The sequence below is a fragment of the Botrytis porri genome (assembly GCF_014898465.1).
Source record: "Botrytis porri strain MUCL 3234 chromosome Unknown BPOR_001, whole genome shotgun sequence".
NCBI classification, from domain to species: domain Eukaryota; kingdom Fungi; phylum Ascomycota; class Leotiomycetes; order Helotiales; family Sclerotiniaceae; genus Botrytis; species Botrytis porri.
Genome location: NW_024066075.1, coordinates 3159197 through 3177694, shown reverse-complemented (window position 1 = coordinate 3177694; position 18498 = coordinate 3159197). Strand labels below are relative to the sequence as shown.

The window sequence follows — 18498 nt, the reverse complement described above, 5'->3', positions numbered from 1 at the left end:
GTTTTCGATATGTTCAGATTATATTATTTCAAATTTCTATCTCAATAGAAATTCTATCTATAAGCTACAAATAAATCTATAGATTCCAAAAACAATATTCAAAACTTAAAACATACTACTAATATTAATTAAAGTCTAATCGAACTAAAGAAATAATACTGAAGAATGTTCAGGCTTGGTTTAATATATTTCGTATATATCTTATTAAACGAAAGTATGAATTAAATGATATATATAATATAAACGAAACCGAATTTAAAGTTGGAAGTACTTAAAGTATATATATTATAATCGATTCTACTTAGAAATCGAATTGGAAAATTATAGCTAATAAGTAAGAACGAATAACTATATTTGAATGTATTAATGTAGCTGGAAAGGCTTTATCACCTATAGTCATTTTCAAGGCTTAGAATACGAATTCTATATGGATTTTAAAGAACACATCTCAAAACTAGTAGTTCTCTATTAATACAAATAAATAAACCTCAAATAATCATGGATTAAAATAACTAAAAAGGGTTTTCAAATCAGAATCCAAGAAAGTGTTAAATAACCGATCTCGACTTTTAATTATAAATAGCTATTCAAATCATATTATAGATAGCTTTATTACTTTCTATATAGAGAAGAATATCGATTTATTTATATTACCTCCTCATTACTCCTATTTGCTTCAACCATTTGATATTATAATGTATAGGCTAATGAAACGATATCATGCTTTAGAGATCGATTGATATTCTCAAACTAATGTAAAGTGAATTCAAAGAACTGAATAAATAGAACTCTTTCAAAATATTAAAAAAAAAGCATTGAATTCTTTTAATATTAAAGCTGGCTGAAGAGGAGCTGGTTTAGTACCTTTTGCCTTACGAAAAGTACTTAATTTATTATCATTTAACTCCTTTCAATAATCTTCCACTCTATAAATGAGAACCTCCAATCAAGATCTAAACTTATCTATACTTAAAAGCTCTCCTTCAAATAGGACAGAACTAAGACAAGCAAATCAGATCTTTAATAAAGCTCTAGTAAATAATAATTCTTTTATATCACTAACTTGTTAATATACTAAGAGAATGATTAGGTTTATAGAATTTCAAAATGCTGAGATAGCTCTACTTCGGAAACAGTTTACTAATATTTAGAAGGTAATTGAGACTTGAAAGAAGAGAGTTAAAAATAAAAGAGTCAAATTATAAGATTAATTTATCTTTAATAATAAGAAAGTATTGAAAATAGTATATAAAATAAAGGAAAAATCTAAGAAGAAAAAGCCACAAGGACAATTATATAAACATTCAATTAAAGAATTAGAAGAAAAGATTAAAGAAAAAGAGTTAGAGAGTAGTTCAAATGATTTAGAATTAAAATTGAATGAATATATAGCTCGTAGAACAAGATTATATAGAGAGAATTGAATTTTGTGATCCGATTCCCCATATGACCCGGTTCATCATAAGTTACGTTATTAAAGGTTTAAAATTGATTTTAAATTTATATATAATTCTTATATAAATTAAAAAATCGATATTTTAAAGCTTTAGATTTTTATTTAAAAAAAATTAAAAATCCAAATTCTTTGACATAAGTTTAAAATAATTTAAATTATATATATATAAATTTTCGATTAATTATATTATATTTTAATAAAGATATTAATAAGCTGAAAAAGTACTTTTTAATATAAAAGAGTGATCTAAAATAGAGGTGACCAGAAAGTCGAGTACTCGACTTAGAATATATTTCAATATTATAAGATGTTATCTAGTATTGTTTTTAAATAAATGTCGATCTAGATTTAGCTAATGTATATTATATTTAAAACCCATTAAAAGTTATTTATTTTAAAATTCAATATTAGTTCAATTATCATAATTAAAGCTATAAAGCTTTTGAGATATATAGATATTTAATTGAATTATATATATCCCTTTTGAAAAATAAAGAAATATGATTTCAATTCTTAATTATTCAAGAAATTAAAAAATTAAAAAATTAAAAGTATAGAAATTAGAATCCGCGGTTTTTTTTATTGTTTATGTTACGACAGATATCACATAATACATTCGTATATCATATGAGAAAGTCTTAAGGAGCTACAGGCTCCAGAGGCATATGAATCCTAAGGGCTTTAGATAATAAAGGTCTATATAACAAATAAGTTTCATTAGGATATAAAGCTTTATATTTAAGAATAATTATTAATTTTATTATTATAATTATAAGAATTACAATTAGTTATAATCTTATTGAATTCCTATTTGAAGTTTAATCTAAACCATCTCGAGAGAACTCTAGACACTTCCACGTGACCCTAGAGGCAGCTCCCGTAACATCAAGATAAAGGAGTCTATAATATTAAGATAATATAAGAAATATAAATATGTTTTTAAAAAATTAGGAATCTATAAGACTTTATCAAAATATAAGCCATAAAATTATAAAATAATATTGAAGGAAGGCATGATGCCTATATATATTCTAATTTATTTAATATTAGCTGATAAGCTAAAGACACTTAAAGAATATATCGACAATAATTTGGTCAAGGGATGAATTAGGGAATCTATATTCTAAATAGCAAGTTCAACTATATGAATATCTAAGAAAGATGATATTAAGAGACTAATTGTAGATTATAGAAAGTTTAATACGCTTATAAAGAAAGATCGATATCCACTTCCATTAGCTACAGAATTAAGAGATTGATTAAACAAAGTAATAATATTTACTAAGATAGATCTACAAAATAGGTACTACTTAATTAGAATGAAGAAAGGCAAGGAATGAAAAACTGCTTTTAAGACAAGATATAGGCTATATAAATATCAAGTTATACCATTCAGGCTAACTAATGTATCAACTACTTTTATAAGACTTATAAACAATATACTATTATAATATTTAAATACCTATTGTATATACTATTTGAATAATATTTTAATATATTTAAATAATAAGATTCAATATATTAAAGATATTAGTAATATTTTTGAAAGTTTAATTAAAGTTAATTTACTATATAAACTAAGCAAATATAAATTCTATATTATAAAAATAGAGTTTCTAGGATTTATTATATTAAGTTAAAGGTTTAAGATAAGTAAGAATAAAATTAAGATAATGTTTAAATAAAAGCAGTCAAATATTATTAAGGAAATACAATCCTTTTTAGAATTTGTTAATTTTTATTAAATATTTATTAAGAGTTATTCAGGGATTATTACACCCTTAACTATATTAATTAGAAAAGATCAAGAAAGCTTTGAATAGACTGTCAAGATGTAGGAGTTCTTTAAAACGCTTAAACAGGTAGTAACTGAGAAACCAATACTATTGATATTCGACTCTGAGAAGCAAATCATAATGGAAACGAACTCCTCAGATTTTGCTATAGGTGTAGTTTTGAGCCAACCAGGTCAAAATAAGAAATGACAATCAATTGCATTCTACTTTCGAAAATTATCACCAATTGAATTGAATTACAAAATATACAATAAAGAATTATTAGTAATAATCAATGTATTTAGAAAATAGCGAGTTTATTTGAAAGGATTAAAATATTTAGTATAGGTATATACAGATTATAAGAATTTGATTTACTTTATTATAACGAAATAGTTAAACAAATAATAGATCAGATAATTGAAGATTATAATTAATTACAATTTCATTATTTCATATATTAAAGGATTAAAAAACACTAAAGTTAATGTTCTTAATTGAAAACCAGAATATTAAGAAAATAAGTTGTACGAATCATATGCTATATTTAAGAAAAAAGGCGAATCATTAGTTTACAATACACTATAGCTTGTAACTATATATATATTAGAAGATAATCATCTCAGAATCAAAATTCAATTATATTACAATAAAGATACTACAATTATATATATATATAAAACAATAGAATTAGGATTTATAATAGAAAATAAGACTATATATTTTCATGAAAAAGTATATATTTCAAGTCAAATAATTAAGGAATTTATAATAGAACAATATAAATTGTTGACATATAGATATTAAGAAATTATAAGAACATTTATAAGAATATAAGAAATCAGTTATTTCCTATAAATGAAAACGATAATTGAAAAAGTTGTTGGAAATTGTAATACCTATATATGAAACAAGTTATCACGATATGCTCCGTATGATTAGCTCTAGACTCTAAACATACCTTCTCAATTATAAAAGTTTATTACATGAAACTTTATAGTCAAACTATTACTTTTAAAGAATTCTACTATAGGCATTGAGTATAATGTAATACTCAATATAATAGACAGATTAACGAAATTTGTATATATAATATTATTCAAGGAAATATAAGATATTAAGCAATTAGTATATATATTCCTTAGGATTATAGTAAGTATATACAGAGTATTAGATAAGATAATCTCGAATCGAAACAAGCTCTTTATCTCGAAATTCTGGACTACCTTATTAGCACTTATAAGTATTAAGAGAAAGCTATCAATATCTTTTCATCTACAAATAGATAGTCAAACAGAAAGGATCAATTAAATAATGGAAGCATATTTTAAATGCTATATAAATTATCAATAAGATAATTAAGTAGAGCTATTACTCATGATATAATTCGCATATAATACATCGGAAACAGAAACCATGAAGATAACATTAGCATACACTAACTTTGGATTTAATTTAAGAGTATATTAAATACTAATACTATAAAAGGTTAATATTAAATTAGTAATAATACAAGTCGAATAATTGAAAGATTTGTAAGAGCAGTTTACTTTTAATCTAAGATTTATATTATTTAGAATAGTAGTATACTATAATACGAAATATAATATAAAACCTATACTTAAAGAAGGGAATAAAGTTTATTTGCTATAATAAAACATCGAAATCAAGAGATTAAGTAATAAACTCGACTACAGAAAACTAGGACCATTCAAGATTGATAAGGTAATAGGAATGATTAACTATCGATTGAAATTACCAGACATAATGAATATCCACCTAGTATTCCATATATCCTTACTCGAACCAGCACCATTAAAAGCGCCGAGTGCGTCATTAATAGAAATCGAACCAGTTAACCCGAACGCCATATACAATATCGAGATAATACTAGATTGTAAATACATTAAAGGCATAATCAAATATATAATCAAATAATTAGATTATCTATATACTGAAAATTCATAGGAATCAAAAGAAAACCTCAACTGCCCTGAGAAGTTGGAGGCATTTCACCAGAAATACCCGAATTTACTTAGAAAGAAGGAGATTCCATCGAAACAAGGATCGAAGGATCCAAAGAAGAGTCGAAAGCAAAGGAATCATTGCTAGGACTAGCGACAGGAGCAAACATCATTTCCTTTTCTCTTTCAACACATTCTTTCTTTAGTCTTTCCTTTTCTTCTAGAGTATCAAGCTCATCCAAATATTTTAGGCTATAGTTGGCCATTTTCTTCCTATATTCGCGAAGAAATTTCTTTTGTTTATGAAAACGAACTACCTTGGCTATTACTTCTTGGGAAGTCGCGATCACATGTTCTTCCTCTTTATTCAATTTCTCTTCTTGACGATCTAGGGAAGCTTAGTCAGAGGTATAAGGAACTTCTCGATCTTAATCATTCTTTAGAGCAAATTCAGTATTGCAAGAAACTCGGGAGCGCATGTATTCTGAATAACGAGTTCTTTGGGGATTGCTGTAATCCTTAATATAGCGCAAACCTTGTTTATGGTAATGAGAATACGGAGACATTTCAACACTATAGGAATCAATCAGCTAAGTAAGGATTAATTGTTCTTCACGTTTTCTAACTGTTATTCGAATTTTATTAACAATTAATGATATAGTTAAAAGACAAGAAGGTATGATACAATATGAGTATCATATAAGAACAGATAGTACTATATTAATGCTTAGAATAAGTACTAGACTAGGACGAAGATAGTGTTATAACAAATATCACATGATATATTTGTGTATTATATAAGGGAGCCTTAAGGAGCTACAGGCTTTAAGAGCATATAGATCCTAAGGGCTCTAGATAATGAAGGTCTATATAACAAATGAGTTTTATTAGAATATAAAGCTTTATATTCAAGAATAATTATTAATTTCATTACTATAATTATAAGAATTATAATCAATTATAACCTTATTGAATTCCTATTTGAAATCTAATCTAAATCATTTTGAGAGATCTTTAGACACTTCTACATAACCTTAGAGGCAGCTCCCGTAACAGTTTATTCCTTAAAATTAAAACCCATAGCAGCACTCTTTTAAATCGTTTTTTACTTTATTATTATTTCCTTAATACTATTTTTAAAATTCTAAAACTTTTACATATAATATTTTAATAGATTTCATTTTTATTAAATAAGATTTAAATAAAGTAATCATATTAATTCTTTTGATATTGAATTTCGAAAATGTTAAATAATCATAAATTTGAGTAAAGATTTTATCTAAAATTAAAGTCGATATTTATTTAAAACAATATTAAATACTTGTTTGACTATTTGATATGTAATTCTTATATAGGAAAAATAGATATAATTAATAATAGAAATTTCATTTAATATCATTTTAAATGAATACCGATTATAATTTTAATCGAATTCTTTATTCGAATTCATAACTATTTAGTACTTTCGAAGTTTAATATCAAAAGAATCAATATAAACAATTCAATAAGTTTTTATATATATAAGAAGAATTTATTAATAGATTATATATCAAGATTTCAGATTTTCAAAATTAATATTCGAAAAACAATTTTAATGTTATAGGAATATAATTACTAAGTCGAATAAAGCTTATATTAATAAAAGAGAACTATTAAAGAGTCTATAGTTAAATAAATCGAGGAATTTATATTAAGCAATCTGAGAGCTTAATGTATGTTAAAAGAACATTCGTTACTTCAGAATATTAAATATAAATATCGTAGATTTAAAAAATAAAAATAAATTCTAATACTATAAAAAAAAGATTATAATATATAGAGTTTAGTATATATTTAGAGCTAATCAAAATATATAATTAATCTTGAATATATTAGAATATATTGACTTATTAAATCCCTACTAAATAACCTAGAATTTATTTAATACATTCCCTATTAGAGAACTCTAACATTTAGAAAAATTAATTTAAAAAGTGTTTTTGAGGCTTTAATTTTAAGGATTCGAAGCCTGGAAATTAGCGAATTCTGCTTCCTATACCTTAGCCTCTTAATCTCTTGAATAATTAAAATTGAAATATAAATATTTTATTTTTGAAAAAGAATATATAGAATTCAATTGAATATTTATATGAATATAGAGCTTCATATCTTTAATTTTAATATTTCAATTGATATCGAATTTCGAAATAAGTAATCATTGATAGTTTTTGATGTTCTCCCTAACCTAGAGTTAGCTCGATATTCTCCAGAATCAATTTTCCCATTCTCCTGCCTTCACCTGCCCACGAGCAAGACGATATGCAATACCGTCCTTCCATTCCACCCATAATACTTTACATTTAGATTTCCTTTGCAATGGGTGTTCATATTTCTTTTGACCTGCATTCCACGTCCTCGAATGTACTCGTGACTTGTACAAAGCTATTAGGTCCACCGGCAACCCGTGAATAACCTCGGAATCTATGCTTGGGAAGAGAGACAGGGAAGCTTTATTGTGTAATTGCAGAGAGCCAATATCTTTTCCAGAGCTATTAAAAGTTCTGGCAATGTTTCCTCTGCTCGCTTGTCGTCCCCAGAGATGCGCCCTCCAAGTCTTGCAAAACAAATAGGATGTCTGCTCTGGCATGACTGGCGGCGTCGAGTTATGGATGTCAGGGACCGGGAATAGATAGCAGCTCGATCCCATATCAGAATCAGGCATACCCACGTGTTTGAAAATGTATTTCCCACACTCATCTGGTTGCAAGTGAGGCTCTCCCCAGGACGATCCTGTGTCGGGGGCGTCGTGGCACGACCAACCAGTAGGCAATGGCTTTGCAAAATCCTTGTAATTATCGCGATTTTCAAACCACGTGGACCTGATTCTCCTTCTATTTTCCGGCAAGTTACTGGAAGAGTTGCTTGTGTACCACTTTGTGATCGGGATTGTTTCTTTGATCATAGTTTCTCTGTCATTGATTCGAGTCGCCTCACCGGACCCGAAGAGGTTAAGTCGACCGTTCCAGCCGATCCGAGACCACGATGGCAAGCCTGCCTGAGATGGACGGTCCTTTCCAAAAATTTCCGAAAAATCACGTCTTCGGATGTTCAAGTGCTTCCAGTAGGGACTCCAGCCTAATCCTCGTTCGAAGAACGTCTCCGAAATGCCGTACAAGAATCCGCCAGCAAATGTACGACTCAGAACTGATAGCAACCCAGAGATAGCGGGTAAAGCATCCTCGTCATACCGAAGTTCTGTTTTATTGAATTCTGAGAGGATATGACCCAGAGAATGCAAGTCAGGAAAGCCAGCCGTGATGACATTCTGCCGTGGGTCGATGTATTTGTCAATTTCTGCGCCAGGAATCATCCCTTCGTGCCAAGCGCTAGACTGACACTGCCAATGCAGCTCTTCATTCTTGAATATTACCTTTATTCTTGAAAGACGGTGCTCCTGAAACGTCCAACCTCGGTTATGATAATCGCCTCCAACCGATAAATCGAGAGTACCTGTATTCCCCACAATAAGTTGCTCACTACCGAAATGAAAAATGCGTTGGCTCATATCTCTGGATTGAGAAACACCTTCCTGACCACGAAGCCCATCTTGTGCGTCGCCATCTGTAGCAACAATTAGGACGACTGCGTTGCCGCAGATAGCGCCCATCATGTTCAATTCCTCAGCTCTGACTTTCTCGTTTGCGTGAGGGATACAGAGTGCATCTGCCTAGAGATACCGCTCGCTCATGACCGAGGTCAGGAACATGGCATGTCGGATCACTGGCGACAAGAATTCTTCAAACTCCAAGGGTATCCAAAGCATAGGGCTCCTGCAGCCTTTCAAGCATCACGGCGTCAATTATAGGAATAGGTGATCTACCGTACCTGTAGCTGAGTGCCACAAAAGCGTCAGAGATACAACCCGCGACGAGGCACTTGATGTTCATGTCGATGAAAAAAGCGAGCCTTTTCGGCCAAATCTTCCACGGATTCTCGCATTTCGCACCATGTGTTGAAAGACACTGCTTTTACCACCGATTCAGCATTTCTACATCAACCCAATCAGGGTTTAGAATGCGACAAATACCAGGATGGTGCGGTACGGACTCCTTCCTCACTAGCAACAGACGCCAGCACAAACCCAAATTTGAGATCGTCTTTGTAATCATGACGCTGCTCTCTAAACCTCTAGGGATGATGCTAAGGTCATCTTGTCCTTGCCTTGGAGAACTGTCGAGCTCTTCGCATGAGCGCACATGGCCAACAAAAGCTTGCACTAATGGCTTATGTGTGCGGCACTGTGTGGCCAGAGCCTCCGTAAAACAGCCCAGATTGACTGGCATTGCCGAATCTGGCCGTGAAAACAAGCCAAATGTTTTGGCAAGCTTCACACTCGCTTATCCATTCCGAGGATGAGACGACTGCATTATGCTGATACAGGCGTCGAGATTAACCGAAATTGCTGGAGCCTGGAGAAGTTTTTGGCTGTCGAGTTTTTGTGACAGTGTCAACATGCCTTCATACTCGGAAAGATCAGCGTACCAACCTAGTTGCTGCTTTGCGTCGTCCATTGATGATTTCGGGTTTCTTCTTGCAAGGCGTGTGCCATCTGAGCTGTGAGATAAAGAACGCAGTGCAAAGTCAAAGTTTGCACCACTAATGATACGGGCGAGTCTAGACAGTCCAGAAATCAAAACGTCTACGTGTGTTTAAGCGATCTGTCGCTGAAACGTAATACTGAACAACGACTACTGATTTTAGTGATTTGTACCTGTGAGAGTTGCCAAAGTGGGAGGTGGTAGAGTGAGGAATCATATCACACTTGAAGCGGGGTTTAAAATCGCGGGGTGATGACGAGGCTGACGACACTGTAAGCACCGAGGCCCATCACTATCACGAAATGACATTGACCCTTCTATCCTGCTATATATGTAAGAGTAAAATAGAACCTCCAATTCTACCTCTTATTCTTTTGAGCTTCTAGCTTAGCAAAAAGTATACTAAATACTTTTAGAAATAATTCTGTGATATTAGATAGAATTATCTTTGATTATAAATGAAGTGGTATAGAAGACTTTTTCATGACTTATAAGCTTTTATTAATCTAAGAGTTAGTATATATAAATCTGCCTATTTGTCTTCTTGTGATATAGGTATGGAGATCATACCTTGAAGAAAGGAGTGACTATTAATATTAACCCTAGCCTATCCTATGTCCTACTATCCTGTCCTACTATATATGTAAGAGTAAGATAGAATTTCCAGCTCTACCTTCTAGTCTCTTAGACTTTTAGCTCAGTGGTAAAGCTTCTCAATACTCCCAGAAGTTATCCCGTTATAATCAGTCTAATCGAGGATTTGATACTAATCATAAACAGTAGTCTTCCCACTATGATATATAGCAAGGACGCTAATGCGTCATAAGATACAGGAAAATATCTTATGCATAGATCCTGGATTCTTGGCAACCTCCCGAAGTAAACTAAAGACTAAGAGAAACTGTCTGGTATTGATGATCCTGTCGCATTGTGTTAGAGAATTGTCTCTCTTCGGTTCCCAGTCAGCTCGCTTTATGTAGACTCCGCGACGCGGAGAAAGGAGTAGAGAGTAGAGAGTTGATAAATTCCAAGACGACAGTCTCTGTGCTGTCTTCACGAAAACGCAAAGGGATTGTGTTTATATTGCAGGAGATAACATATATATCTCCTTGGTGAGGAGGATGAAAAGGTCTATTCGTTTATATCTCCTTGAAATATATCACTATCTATATTTTCTGGTGAGACTATATGATGAATAGATAAATTGATTAGAATATACAACTAATTTCAAAGTATATTTACAACTAATAAATACAACAATAAAAACCCCGAATGTTATCATTCTATATATTGATATCTCAAATATCAGATTTATAATTAAAGTAACCTCAATTAGTATTTTGTAATACCTATTAATCTTTCAATTTAATATACAACCTTTTAGGAATTAATAAAATAAAAAGAAAAGAGATAAAATTATCAATTAGAATTCAAGAAATTCAACAAAATAAATTATTTTGGAATATCTTCAAAATTGAAATTAAAATTTAATTTAATAGTTTTTCAATTGATTTTGTTATAATAATCAAGCTTTAGCGCTAACCCTCTTATTACTGAAATACTATTAAATTGAATTTTAATTTTAATTTTCGAAATAATTTAAAATAATTTATTTTATTAAATTTCTTGAATTCTAATTAACAATTTTATATCTTTTCTTTTTATTTCATTAATTCTTAAAAGGTTGTATATTAGATTTGAAACTTGCTAGCCTATAAATTTAACAATAGTAAAACGAAATGATGATATTTTGTTTTGTTATATACTAGTTGAGATATCAATACATGAAATGATGATATTCGGGGTTTTTACTGTAAATACAATACATACGATTGATCAATCTTAGCGAGACGCTGTGATTGAGGTTCCTCGACTTCAGTATTCTCAAAAACTTTCCTCCTCGGTCGAATCGATATTCGCTCACGTCACAACGGGCTAGATGATCTATTTAAAGGAGAGAATTCTTCCATACACAACAACATGTTTCCATTAAGAAGAGGATATGCTAAGTTTTCTTGATGTCCTCATTTATATATCAATAAAAGTAGGGTTGTGATGTGGAGGTGATGAAATATGCCTCGTCTCGTACATGGCTTTCGAAAATTTATGCTATCTATCCTTCTCAAGGCGGTTTCAGATCTATATGTAGATACTTATCCTCAAGCAACAACAATTATGGGGCATCGAAATTTCCACTTGAAGTTGCATGGTTTGCTTTTTCTTTTATTTTTTCTGTGGAAGACCGCCTCTCGAGAGCTCGGCAGCCTACCAACCTGCGAAAGGTGCATGCTCAGTTATGACCTTGATGTTTCATCTAGTAAGTAATTGTTAAACAAAAGATATAGTGAGTGAATTGTGAATTTGAGGCGTCTCGAAATGGCATCTCAACTTCAACGTTGATAGACGCGCAAAGTATCAGGACTTCGGTGTGTCTGGTAAGATCAACATATCGCTGATGTGAGGCTATTTCATTGTAGCATTCCCGTCATTTCAGAGGATATGGTTCATGCTATGCAAATGATGTAGAGGAGGGAGGACGCCGCGAATATAGATGTTGCGAATGAACCGATGGCTACTCCTTTGAATGAACTTTCCTACCGTGTTTTCTTGGCCGGTTACCAAATACTAATCGGTGAATTCGATGGAAGCTATGCATTTATACGACTTCTGGTATCTTTCTGCCGTAATGTCGTGTAGATAATGGTAATTTCTGTGAGAAAAGTACTCCATTGCATCGTAAGGAGTTATGATGAATTAAACCTTTGGAAGTCTCTGTGCATTTTCAATTATACCTCACCAGTAAAGGACACTTTGGCTGAATTGAATGAAGACCTGGATACGGAATGAACATGGAGAAACTTGGATTAATTATAATTGAACTTTGATGATATCTACTTCTAAACTATCCTTTCCGAGCAGTTTTTAAGTCGTTATTAGTCGAGAAACGACACTATATCCACAAGAACTCTAACCAATGAGCTCATGAAAGTTTGAGTCAAAAGCGAGCATGCCAGTATTTATTCTTGCCAAACAGCCTCGATAATAGCAAGGGATGCTCCGATCGCTGTCCAAATCTTCAAGACCCCGAAACGTGGATCCGCTTCCAGGAAAAGATCTTGCCACTCTTCCGCTTCTCGCTCTCTAGAATTATGCATACTCAGCATAATGATATCGAGAGAACTAGTATATTGTCAGCCTGGAAAATTTGTTTCTCAGCTACATGGATAATAGAAGGAGTCGTACCGAATTGAACGTTCACTAGAAAGCGAAAGAGAATTCGAGGCGGATTCAAAAGCTCATTCACAATGATCCGAGCGCCAATTTTCATCACCGGAACAAGAGTGCGCAGGATAGCGACAACATACTTATCAGGCCAGTTGTGGAAGATCCAGCGGAAGAGATATGCATCGGCCGCCACGGTTTGCGAAGTGAAAAAGACACGCCCTTGAAATTTCACACGATCCGCAATACTAGCGTCAAGCTTCGATTTTGCACCTCCAATAAACTTAGGAAGATCTTGTACGATGAAATGCAGCATAGGGAAACTCTTTGAGAGTAAGATACTAATGTGGCCTTTGGAGCCACCAACGTCAACGACGGTGCCGTTGATAGAATCCCATGAATAACCCTGAGCAAGAAAAACAGGAGAATGTCCCGAATCGATGGCATTAAAGGCTTTCATGGCCCCAGCAAATTGCTTAGCTCTTGTAGGATGGTCCCCCATGTACTCGAAGAAAAGTTGCGTGGTATTTTGTACAAGCGCAAATCCCTAGTTCCAAAAAGACTACATCAGTATCGACGATTTGATAGACTCTTCACTAGATCCTCGATCATGAATGAAGGAATAGAGGACCACAGAACCACAGCTTGGCTTGGCTCTTGACCTTTGAATTGTTTCAAAGCATCGACCGTCTAACCATATAACTTAGCAAATGAAAATCTCAATCTTGAGACAGAGACTGACCCGTCCATAAGATGGAACGAATTCATCGAATACCAAACCTAAAGCATCATGGAAATTTGATCTTCCGCCAACTTGCGGGAAGCTGCTGAATAAGTTACAAAACCTCGACGCGGTTCTTAAAAGAGTCTATGAAATGATATTGCAAAACGTGTGATGCGACGAAGGCCTGGCTCGTAGAGATCACATTGCTTGGCCAGTTCTTTGAAGGTTATTTCACCCCAAATTGGCACTTTTTGGCGATCTCAAATCTATGGATAGCCTGAAGACTAGTAGGATTGACTTGCGAAAGTTCTATCATTAATCCGACTCTAGTCAGATGACTAGGCAATTTGTACTTGCCACAGGCTGTAAAGAGACTTTAGGACCCCTCAATAGATCTGCCAGTTCTACTACTCCGTCAATCGCCAAGATACGAGCCCGTTGAATTTCCTCTGATCGGATGCAAAAGTCAACTAGTCTTTCAGCATCAAAAAATGGTGAGGGCAAATCATATTGGCGAAGATACTCGTCGATTGTCTTCGTGTTTTCAGCAACTTGAGTAGCAAGCTCTGCGATACACGTAGTAGCCATTGCGGTTGAAGCCAGACTGAGAATGACTGAAATGGAGTTATACATGAAACAGTGCAAAATAGAAGCAAGCTCACGAGAACTACAAGTTAGAAATTTATGAGATCTTGGAATATAGAAATTCTCAAGCTTTAATGCACAGACACTAATGTTGATAGTTTCTTGCTATGTTTTTTGGCACCTCAGCTCAAGTCCTGACACATTGTGTAACTGTCATACTAAGCCATATTCGAGCATAGCGCCGCTGCCTTTTGTGATTCGTGGCACCCAAGTATAGCTTTAAAGGGATTGGCTTCATCTGTACTAGACTGGACAAATGATGCTTCTAGTCAAAGAAGTAACACAATTTTATCTCGCTCTATCTTTAGAACTGCAAGGGCTTAGAGAGTAAGCCGTCGACCAAATCATCCCGAGCCGATGAGCATCAGCCGCTTACCCGAGGTGCTGTGGTTTTTCTTGAGATCATAAGTGTTAATTACGTGTCAATGATCATGGCAAATAGCATTTGCCAAAAATACCTGTAGATGAATTTCAGCTCATGCCCTAGGGTTGGCAGAGCAATCGCCGATCTGACTAAATGGTTAGTGAGGGCACAAGAGAAGTACGAGGAATTCGTCTCTGTTTGATCCCTAGAGCATAGATACGTTCTTGGAATAGAGGATGGGCAAGGGTCGATCATCACAGCTTGTCAAAAGATAGAAGGATGGGGTCTCAGGTGCTTTTTGCAAGTATGCAACGTGGAATATACCATTGATATCAAAAAAACAAAGCTGCTCTCATATGCTGTCATTTCTTTAGACGCTTAACGACATGGCATCTAAGAACAAGGAAGAGCAATGCTGGTTTAATCTACCAAGCTCAGAGGAAAATTGTTGCCGTAAGAGGACGAATCGATTCCGTGCGTTGCAAAGCATGCGGATAAATCTGAGTATCCCGGTTTTGTTCTCCTCGCTGCTATTTTTTTCGCAGATTTCACCGGGTCGTTCATACATGAGCAAGTAACAGGTCTTGACGTTGGTCTGCAGAAGCAGCTATCCGACGTTCTCGTTCTAGGTAAGAAACGATTTGGAACCCGATGTCGACCGATCTAAATGACATGTTTCAAATGTAGCACACCACGCGCCGCATCTACTACGTGCACACCGTAAGATAAGGAGGACTTTGACATGAACATCGACATGCATGCAAGTCGAGGTATTTGTAATGGACCAAGTCGATCGGCCGATGGCCTCATTCACACGTTCTCTACTTGATTTCAAATAACTCACTTTTGTCAACCTCATGATCCGTCTCGAATGGAAACATCTTGACAATCCAAAAAAACGTCGAGTACATCTCTGCAGTTCAGTGCTCAAGCAAGAAGCTATCTCGAATGACTGTCAACGAGATACACCATAGCGACTTTCCATGGGCACATCAAAATCATGGCTATTACTGCAAGTGAATAAGAAAGAAGAGCATATTCCCGGATTTTTAACTGCAAGTACTATTATGAACACTAGCCCACGATGCCATTGTTTTCGTTTCTTGGAAAAGATACTTTATTAGAGTATACGAAAGCACTCAAAACTTTGAATCAGCCTGACTTTCTCATAGCTACTAGAATCGAGCTCTCAATTGAAGAGACATTACCCTAAAAAGAGGAAAGAAAATAGGAAAGACTCGAAAGATCTTGGACCGTTTTGCCAATGATAGCTATTGAAATACATTAAACTACCAGAACTTCCAGCCTTGGACACGAGAAGTTGTTCCTGGATATTCCATTGCGATACGAATTTGGCCAATAATGTAATTCTGGGTGAGAAAATACTACTATTGTCATGTATTGGAGAGTTTTCAGCTACTACCTTTTCATCCCAGGCTGATGCTTCCCTACTTCCTAAAAGCATTCATCTCCCTCCTCCAAAATCCAGTAAAATCCATCGTGGCAACATTGATTCCCAGGTCCTTCAATGCCTTTGTAGACAAATGACAATCATAAGGTCTCTGCACACTAGCATTTGGATCATTTCCCTCTGTATTTGCCACCATACCATCTAACGGCAAGCCCAAAATCTCTGCAAAGAGTTGGCAGATCTCATATTTTGTGAATTTGTCTTCTGATGAAAATTGCAAGACTCGTGGTAAAGATGATGGGTCTTCACTTTCAAGATATTTGGTCGCAATCTCTGATAAAACTCGACCTACATCTTCTGTATTGGTAGGATAGCGTAGGGCCCAGTGATCCATTTTGATATTGGCATCTTTTTCTTGGGCTTTCCAGACCGATTTGACAAGTACACCAACTGCACTTTCTTCAGGTTCGCCTTCTCCGTAGAGTACAGGAACTCTCAAGACCACTCCCAGACCAGATTTGCCTGCTTTCTCATATTCTGCCAATACGGCTTTCTCGCCCTCATATTTTGTTTCTCCATATAGATTCGGGGGCTTTACGGTGTGGCTTGTCTCGTAAGGAGCATCACCTTCGGTGCCGGGGAAAACATAATCGGTCGAGATGTAAATGAGGAGGATAGATTGTTCAGCGCAGAGTTTTGCCAATGAAGCAGAAGCTGCAATATTGAGAGCGCGTGTTCCTTCAGGATCGCTGTCGCATTTGTCTGGGAATCTATTCGCTGCACCTGTAATTGCGGGGTTAGTAATGGCGGCGATAACCAGGTAGCAATGCTAATGGAAACTCACAATGAATTACGACTTGAGGTCTTCAAACACTCTTACCGTCAGTACTGCATTGAAAATCGTGAAGATGTTACATTACTTGGATTCATTCAACGCCTTTGAAACTTCAGACTCGGAAGCCAAATCTACCTTGAGAATGGTAGGAGGCTTTGCGCGCGAGAAACCGGTGCCAACTGTACTCCAATTTTCTCGATCAAATACCTTGAGAACTTGTCTGCCAAGTAGACCGGTTGCGCCTGTAACGAGTGCGGTCTTCGTCATGATGAATATGTAGATGTGATTGTGGTGTATCGAGATGGGGGGTAGTGGGTTGGTTGTTATTGTGCTTGTTCTTCGACCTTCCTGATTTGCTGCGTGTGCTGAATGTAACAAGCACATTTACATCATCGATGGGGGATTCGCATATGGCTTAATGGAAATCGTACCTACAATAATAATAGACTTACTTAGCCGCAGGAATGCTACGTCGCTCTCCAGGTGATGATACTCTCTTCATATGTATGGTGTAGACAAAAGAGTACTCGCGACAGCTACGTTACAAATCATGATAACAGCATCAAATCGTCAGCACAACACCAAAGAATAATCTGCCATCAAGGAAATAGTTTCATTTACAATCTACATACATGTCAATTTCCAGCCTTGCTCCTACATTCGCTCCTCCTTCACCCTTACCCCTCGTCGTCGTCATCAAATCACTCTCTCCAATTCTTCTTCACGCCAGCCTACAAGAAGCCGAACCGCAATGAAAAACAATAAAATAGATCTCTTACGAGAAGACGTTTGGTTCCAAAGATTCCCAGGCCAGCCGAAGCCAACCTGGAGTGGTCATGGTTATAGTTTTCAACTAGCAAAAACGCAATCTCGGACGAATCCTCACTGATATGCGTAAAACCCATGCACTAAGATGAAGAAAAACGGAGGGAATTCAAAGGGAGAAGAGGAGACTTTATACATCTTTCGCTAGCGGGAAATTTGGGGCTGGTTGCTGCAAATGTGACAAACTTGGCTGTATTGAGTTTAGATTCGGTCAACGCGGCCGCAGATGGGTCAATAAAGTGGGCCGGTTAATAAGCATCTACGGTTCTGGTGTGTTCCTATTCATTTTTTTAAATGAAGTACCAGTATGTCATGTGATGAGTCGGGGCAATACGATCGATATACTCGCAGGTAAACCTACAAGTATTTTGGTTTCTTGCGAGTTGAGTCACCGAATGACCTCAATTTTCTTTTCTTTACTCACTCATTAGAAAATTTAATCGTCCAAAAACTACATCGTTCACTCGAATTCTTTGCATCGTTCAGCAAACCTACTTATTACTACTACTGCTACATCTAGCTCAGAACATCCATAAAGAAAACCACCAGACATCACTCTCGTCAGCCTTATTTGCCAGATTGTCGCTTGCATTCTTGTCAGTTTCTTCAATATGATGGTTGCCTTGCTTGGTGCTACCGCTCTATCAAATTGAGTACTGGAATGAAATTAGGTCACCGCAAGTACCACTCAGATATTCCT

General features: G+C 34.8%; 3 protein-coding genes across 3 annotated transcripts; all 3 read right to left on the bottom strand.

The window, feature by feature from the left end:
• Positions 1-7446: 7446 nt before the first annotated feature.
• EAF01_000859 (uncharacterized protein) lies at positions 7447-9517 on the bottom strand (the record flags this gene model as incomplete). Its single annotated transcript, XM_038909109.1, has 3 exons — positions 7447-8901; positions 8978-9196; positions 9227-9517. 3 exons carry the CDS (start codon positions 9515-9517, stop codon positions 7447-7449), a joined length of 1965 nt encoding a protein of 654 aa, XP_038776015.1.
• A 3272-nt stretch (positions 9518-12789) lies between these two features.
• On the bottom strand, positions 12790-14306 carry EAF01_000858 (uncharacterized protein; the record flags this gene model as incomplete). The annotated part of the gene is given in 7 exon segments (XM_038909108.1): positions 12790-12911; positions 13016-13541; positions 13592-13684; positions 13737-13862; positions 13885-13935; positions 13954-14042; positions 14072-14306. 7 exon segments carry the CDS (start codon positions 14304-14306, stop codon positions 12790-12792), a joined length of 1242 nt encoding a protein of 413 aa, XP_038776014.1.
• Positions 14307-16175: 1869 nt separating this feature from the next.
• On the bottom strand, positions 16176-17240 carry EAF01_000857 (uncharacterized protein; the record flags this gene model as incomplete). Its single annotated transcript, XM_038909107.1, has 3 exons — positions 16176-16921; positions 16983-17002; positions 17059-17240. The coding sequence occupies 3 exons, from the start codon at positions 17238-17240 to the stop codon at positions 16176-16178; spliced, it is 948 nt and encodes a 315-aa protein (XP_038776013.1).
• Positions 17241-18498: the final 1258 nt, after the last annotated feature.